Raw genomic sequence first — 7,500 nt, 5'->3', positions numbered from 1 at the left:
GTAGTCGGATAGAGAGAGCTCTAATAACGACAAGGGTTAGAGACGATTTTTTTTTTGGGATCGTGGATAGCTCAAACGGTAGAGTCACGCTCTCCCCGGCCAGGCGGAGTTGTCGTACCAGTAAGGTCGCGGGTTCAAACCCCCATCACCTCCGCGAAATTTTTATTCTCTATTGTCTTCTGGCACATTCCTTCTCACTTCATCTCTCATCTGATCACTAACAGCGTTGTCTCTGTCGGACAAAAATTATAATATCCCTAATAACAGACGTCATTCTCGTCCTGTATAATATTGGGTTGTTGTTGGCTTGTGACCCCTCGTAAAAGCGCTTTGAGCACGTTAGGTGCATTTGTTGCTCTATACAATTGCTTGAGTTTTTTGGTTTTTTTTTAAAAAGTTGAATGGAATAGTTTGTGCGATGTGCCTCGTCAAAAGACAAAACGCTGGGGCAAGATTGTTGCGCTTATTGTTGTAGCTAATCCTGGTAAAGGACAACATTCAACATCATCTCACTGGACTGACGGACGCTTGTTATTCATTACAGTTTATTCAGGAGCTATTGTTTTGTTTTTTCAGAATAATACTCTTATCAAATATTGACTATTTTGATCAACCGTTTCTCTCACCTTACCTTCTTCTTGCGACCAACTCTAATTTAATTATAGATTTAATTTAAAAATATAAATGTGACCCATCATGTCAAATATGTATTATGTCGCGACCAACCAAATCCTTAAAATTGAAATTATAGACACAAATATAAAACTTATGTAGTTAAATTCTATTCGTTGTGATAAGAACAATTTCTTACATTGCAAGAACGCCAAGTCTAGATTTATTTCTTATCATTTTAATTCTAAAAATCAGTTTTTTTCAGGGTCTTAATCATCCCGACATAATACCGGTTTGAGATGATGGGTCACAAATGAAGAGTGATTAGGACAGACAGGCTTGTTGTGTAATTGTTAGGATCACAAGCTACCTGGACTGGATTGTAAACACAAACATGAATGTGATAATAACTCCATTGTCATCGAGCTTCGTCTAACACTTTTTTTCTAGACTAATTCATTAATAGAAGGCGTGGAGAATGTAAATTAAAAGTAAAAATATTGTTAAAAAGTAGATTGTCTACACATTGCACCAGTGTAATGTGTAACTTCAATGTGTTGATTTTGTTGGAAATCTTTTATTCAAACTCCACATGGATTTCTCTGTGATTAAGTAAAAAAAAAAAGATTTGAGAAAGGATTAGTCAACTTTAAGGGAAATTTTAATTTCTGTATTTTTATTCGTACAATGTAACAGTGAGTAAGGCACATTTTATTAATTCATTTCGAATGTTCCACAACCAATTATAAAATTATTATTATTGAATTCATATATTCACGTTTTATTTATCCTAATTGTAAAGCGTATATTATGTTTGATGCAGAGTTTGATGTATCCGTTCGATGTTTTCGACATAGATGGCTATCTCTTTGTTATGTTTTGAATTAAAAAGTGTGAAGATTCACGTTTTCATGTCAATATAACAGTGGGTCTCGGTGGCTCGGTTGAAAGAGCATTCATCTAACAAGCAAAGGAACCGGTTCGGTCCCTGTTGCAGTTGAGATCTTCTTGTTGACACCATCTGCCCCTTGCCCACTTAGCAGGGATTGGGCAGCTAAGGGTTTTAGACTTGGCAGAAAGTACTCTGTGAGATAAATCGTTACTATCAGTGTATTGCTAATGAATCGGAATACGTTCTGCAAATGGCAATGTGGCCCTGGACTGGCTCTTATACCTCTCCCCTCTCTCTCTCTCTCTTTCTTCTCTCTCTCTCTCTCTCTCTCTTTCCTCTCTCTCTCTCTTTCTCTCCTCTCTCTCTCTTTCTCTCTTCTCTCTTCTCTCTCTCTCCTTCTCCTCTCTCTCCTCTCTCTCTCTCTCTCTCTCTCTCTCTCTCTCTCTCCTCTCTCTCTCCGCTCTCTCTCTCTCCTTCTTCTCTCTCTATCTCTCTCCTCTCTCTCTCTCTCGCTCTCTCTCTCTCTCCTCTCTCTCTCTCTCTCTCTCTCTCTCTCTCTCTCTCTCTCTCTCTCTCTCTCCTCTCTCTCTCTCTCTCTCTCTCTCTCTCTCTCTTCTCTCTCTCTCCTCCCTCTCTCTCCTCTCTCTCTCTCTTCTCTCTCTCTCTCTCTCTCTTCTCTCTCTCTTCTCTCTCTTTCTCTTCTCTCTCCTCTCTTCTTCTCTCCTCTTTTCTTCTCTCTCTCTCTCTTCCTCTCTTCTCTTCTCTCTCTCTCTCTCTTTCTCTCTCTCTCTCTCTCTCTCTCTCTCTTTTCTCTCTCTCTCTCTCCCTCTTTTTTCTCTATATCGACATTCGTTATATTTTGCTATGTTCGACTAGTTATTTTTCATGTTAATCGTATTTAATTTTGTCAAAATACAACAAATTGTCAATATCAAAGATGTACCATTTCCAACTATTTTTGTTATAAAGGATTTTAAAATACCACAGCTTCGTTATGAGACGGCTCATTCAAGATAGAATTTCATTACTATCAACACAATACATTGATATTAACGCCCATGACGGGATGCGCCATTTTGAGCGTGGGCTATCAGGTTCTCTCATTGACCTTAGAAATGTATCACACAGATAATGTTGCCATTCCGTTTGTTTACAACGAGCTTGTTAATGATTAGATCTACAGGAGGGCAGGTGGGCATGGGTATAAAAGAAAAGTAATAAAATGTGACCCTCCGCCTCAAAACGGTATTAAGTCGGGATGGTTAAGATGTTGAAAATTTAATTTATAACCAGAAATATCAGACTTGTGTTGAGTTTGTATGTTTTATTGAGGAGAATGGATACCATATTTTAGGGTGTTAATGCCAACAATTTATATTTTTGGCCAGTTTAACATTTAATTCGGCTTTTCAGCATATGGTTGGTTCGTTCCGACATAATACCGTTTTGAGGCAATGGGTCACAAATATAGAAATGTGATAAAGGTTATGGTAAAGTAAAGCACGCGACGGTCTAAAGCATCGATATAACGATAACACCATTAGATTTGGTTACCATTCCATTACCGTTTCTAGATCTTTGACAAACTTCGTCATTCGTTCCCTCTACTACATTCCCATTTTGAATCAACGATTCCAGCATGATGCATTGCTTTTATTTTTTCCATGGGCATGATCTATATTAACTTTCCATGTGCTCGAAGTCATTGGTCACATTGCAAAATGTGCTCAAAGTGACCTATTTAGTGAAAAGTGTTCACAGATTTTTAAATATCTCACATCACGATTGGTCATTTTATTCAGCTTGACACATGGGTATGTTTACAACTTTCATTAACTTACTTACTTACTAACTTACTTATCCGAACCAGCGACCACCTGAGCTCTTGCCCTTCGGTCTTGTGCTATGACGTAACTTTCATCAACAAATCAGTGTGTTTACATTTTTTAAGAAATATCCAATCGTTGGACAGCAACATATCATGTGATTCGGTTGGACGAAAACATGAATATAGATAGAATGAAGTTGACGTCACTCTGGTCTTTGTTATTGTCTTTTGCCATCCGCGTTTGTGAGTGATTCTCACTTAACTGTATTAAGCAGACTATAAAAGTTCATGATTACACATAGTTTTGTGTGTTGGTCCGTTATACTTCCGGATGGCAATGTTATGAACTTCTTAACCAAGCGCATACTATCTATAGATCGCTCCCATTGTTCAAGCCGTGGCATGGCGTTGGATGTTGGAAACACTCGATGAACAAAGACCCTAACCATATTGCTCAACTTGCAATACTGCACGACTCCGACCATCCATATAGATAGAATGGCTGCAAGGAGTTACAACATTGCATCGGAGTATAACGGACCAACACACAAACTCTTGTAACCATGACTTTATAGTTGGTTAATAAGTTAGTGAGAACAACTCACAAACGCGGATGCAAAACAATAACAAAACTGAGTGACGTCACTGCATACTATTATAGATAGAATGAATGGCGTCACTCAAGCTTGTTATTGTTTTTTGCCATCCGCGTTTGTGAGTTGTTCTCACTAAACTGTATTAAGCAGACTATAAAAGTTCATGGTTACACATAGTTTTGTGTGTTGGTCCGTTATACTTCCGGATGGCAATGTTAGAAGCTTCTTAGCCAAGTGCATACTATCTATACAGGTTTATATTGCGTGGGCAACATGATTGGCGTTCGTGTAAAAAAAAAAATAAATAAATAAAACAAATGAGCTTTTATATAGCGCAATATCCACTAAACGTGCTCAAAGCGCTTTACAAGGGGTCCCTGGCCAACAGCAACACATAACATGTAGGACGAGACATGACGCCTATCAGGCGATATTACAAATTTTTGGGATAGAGACAACGCTGTTAACGGCCAGGTACTCATTTTACACCTGAGTACGGTGAGAGAATGTGAGTAAAGAGCCTTCTCCATGGACTCAACTATGCGCCGAGCGCGAGGCTCGAACCCAGGACCTTCCGATCCGAAAGCGAGTGTCATACCACTAGACCACATAGCCGCACCGTGTAGAGGGAATCGATTGTCAAACAACATCAAATTAACAGATCGAAGACTAATAATATATAATACGTCTTCCGCGATATTTCGAAAGATAATATTTTCTCATAATCAAAAGCAGTTATAATTTTAGAAAAGTCTAAGTTTGTCAAACAGTTAAACGAGATGATCTGTCTGGGTCTTATGAGAAGCTGGTATTATCTCATAGGATAAAAAACCCAACAATTCTACTTTTTTTTTTGTCGGGGTGCTTAGTGAATTATTAACACAGTCGAATATGTTATTGTTATAGCTATTTTCCCATTTTTATATCATTTTTACATTCTTTATTTTTATTTTTACACTTTAGAGTGTCGTGAAGTTTGAGCTGACAACTTGTTGGGAGAAGAGCCAGTTTGTTGCATTGTGTTTTGGAGCAAGAGAAGATCTTCATCATGTCTTTGTCCAAGAACGAACCGCCTGATGAAAACAAGGCCGTCGCCAATGGCAACGGAGCTGTTGTGCCAAGATGTAAGTATTATTACAAAATAATCAAATGCCCCATGTCTCAATATGTGTAAATGTTGCTGCTCGAAGCTCGAAGAAATAAATAATAATGTGAAGTTGAATGTAAGCTTCAATTTAATTACAAAAACAGATCAAATGAACGTTTCGGGTTTCCCCTTTATCAACAAAACAGGATGATTGAAACACCACAGATGAATGAGATGATGTGGTAGTATTCATCTTAACTACGCCACTACCACATCATCTCATTCATCTGTGGTGTTTCAATCATCCTGTTTTGTTGATAAAGGGGAAATCCGAAACGTTCATTTGATCTGTTTTTGTTATTAAAGTGAAGCTTACATTCAACTTCACGTTATTATTCATGTCTCAATCTAAGCATCGCCCGATTGTTTTTAGGTCCTTGATCAAAATATTATACAGATATTAAAAAGGGAGTTCCAGATCTGAAATGAACGTTGGGAGTGGGGGCGTGGGGGAAGGGGGGGGGGGGTGAGGGGGTAAGCCTACCTTATTAGGAGAGAATGAACGTCATCGGTTCCTGCCTATCTCATTTGCTTACTTTCGCTATATATAAAAAGTGACCGTGGTACCTGTTAAGTGACCAGAGAAATGATAAAAAATCATTAATTATATTAATACAAGTATAATATATATATATATATATATATATATGTATGTATATATATTTAAGAAACGACCACACTATCCCTTCGCCACTCCCTAGCTTCTATACTTTTTGGCTTTTATTGGTCAACACATATATAATGATATTTTCCTAACATGTTTTTACTCAAATGCATAAAGAGATTTCTCGCCCTGATTATAAACACATTCCCGCCAGTTTAATACTTTACCGTTACAGTGGACCAGTTTATAGATACACATGTTCAACATTTGAAAGTTATTGTCGCTTCCAATTGAGCATATGTGACCCTTCGTCTCAAAACGGTATTAAGTCGGGATGATTAAGATGCTGAAAATGGAATCTGTAGCCAGAAATATCATGCATAAATTGAGTTTATATGCTTTATAGAGGAGAAGGAATATCATATTTTACTGTGCTAAATACCAACGTTTCATATTTTGGACCAGTTTAACTATAATTTGACTTTTTAGCATCTGGTCCATCCCGACATAATACCGTGTTGAGACGAGGGGTCACATATAATATTATTATTATTATGACGTCCTATATATTTTGGCACTGCAAGTCAAATAGAGCGTATTGCCGAATAATAGGACTGAGACATAATACCATTCATTCATGACCTATATAAGGCCACTGCTGTGCTTCCAATCAGAATCAAGTCTTGAAATAAACCAAGCTTACTACTGAAATCTTTTTTTTTTTAAAAGAAAGAGGGATATTTATTTTTAAATCAAACAAAAGAATGAAAGTAAAATATTAAAAAGTAGAAAAAAAAATTAAACGATCATTCATCCCATTATATATACATTGCAATCAACACTGGGAAATTATATATATATATATATATATATATATATATATTATATATATATATATTATATATATAATATAATTTCCCAGTGTTGATTGCAATGTAACGTCACAGGTTGAGCAAAAGGGTTTACGTATCTTTTAAAAATTCAAAACAAAATATGAACATTGGAATGATGGTGAAGATTTGATAACGATGTACGAGACCATATTTAGAATGCAATGGAGAAACTGCCTGAGTTTTATTTTGTTGTATTCCACTCATTGTTCATATTCTTGAAGAGAAATCAGTTATTATGGTGATTTGCGCAAAACTGAATCCGTAAAGCAACGTAAAAATAAAAGTGTTTTGTCAACAACGTATTGACAATTTTAACCTTGCAAAAATAAAAAAAAAGATAACTTATAGTAACAAAAGAGTATCTTATTTGCTGTGCTGCGGTCCTATCCTGCTGTCCGGCTAGCCTATAGATAGAATGCGCTTGGCCAAGGAGTTCACAACATTGCCATCCGGAAGTATAACGGACCAACACACAAACTCTGTGTAACCATGAGCGTTTATAGTCAGGTTAATACAGTTTAGTGAGAACAACTCACAAACGCGGATGGCAAAAATCATAACAAAGGCCCGAGTGACGTCATCTTCGAACTATGTATATATATCGCAGTCAATTTTAAAAAAAACATATTTTAGGTCACAAAATATACAGGATGCATGATTTAGCAAAATAATGTCCTATAAAACACAATAGAGATAGATAAATAGATATATTATATCCACATGTCACGGACAAAATGTATCTAGTTTGATGCTGTGAAGCAAGTTTGATGTCACGGTGTATGATTCAAATGAATGGCCTCGTAAGCCTTTTCCCCATAACTCCATTATACACTTTGGGTTTGTCGTCATGAATCAATTATATTATATCACGTTAATTCTAAAGAATATGATTCTAGATACCGGTAGGTTGAGATTCGAGGAGTTAGGT

The 7,500-nt window shown here is 36.7% G+C and overlaps 1 protein-coding gene across 3 annotated transcripts in view; it reads left to right on the top strand.

Moving 5' to 3' along the window:
• LOC144966207 (electroneutral sodium bicarbonate exchanger 1-like) overlaps positions 1 to 7,500 on the top strand; it is a 76,148-nt gene that overhangs the window by 22,765 nt on the left and 45,883 nt on the right. For 2 of the 3 annotated variants that reach the window (XM_078902375.1, XM_078902376.1), the window contains exon 2: positions 4,892 to 5,052. In XM_078902375.1, coding sequence (XP_078758501.1) covers positions 4,977 to 5,052 — 76 coding nt within the window. In that variant the 5' untranslated portion in view covers positions 4,892 to 4,976. Of the gene's footprint in view, positions 1 to 1,177; positions 1,308 to 4,891; positions 5,053 to 7,500 lie in introns of those variants that run through there. The other variant, XM_078902377.1, reaches the window with a different exon arrangement.

This window comes from Berghia stephanieae, chromosome 2 (assembly GCF_034508935.2).
Source record: "Berghia stephanieae isolate SIO BIC M18660-M18661 chromosome 2, UCSD_Bste_1.3, whole genome shotgun sequence".
Classification (NCBI taxonomy): domain Eukaryota; kingdom Metazoa; phylum Mollusca; class Gastropoda; order Nudibranchia; family Aeolidiidae; genus Berghia; species Berghia stephanieae.
This window is presented reverse-complemented; position numbering and strand designations above follow the sequence as displayed.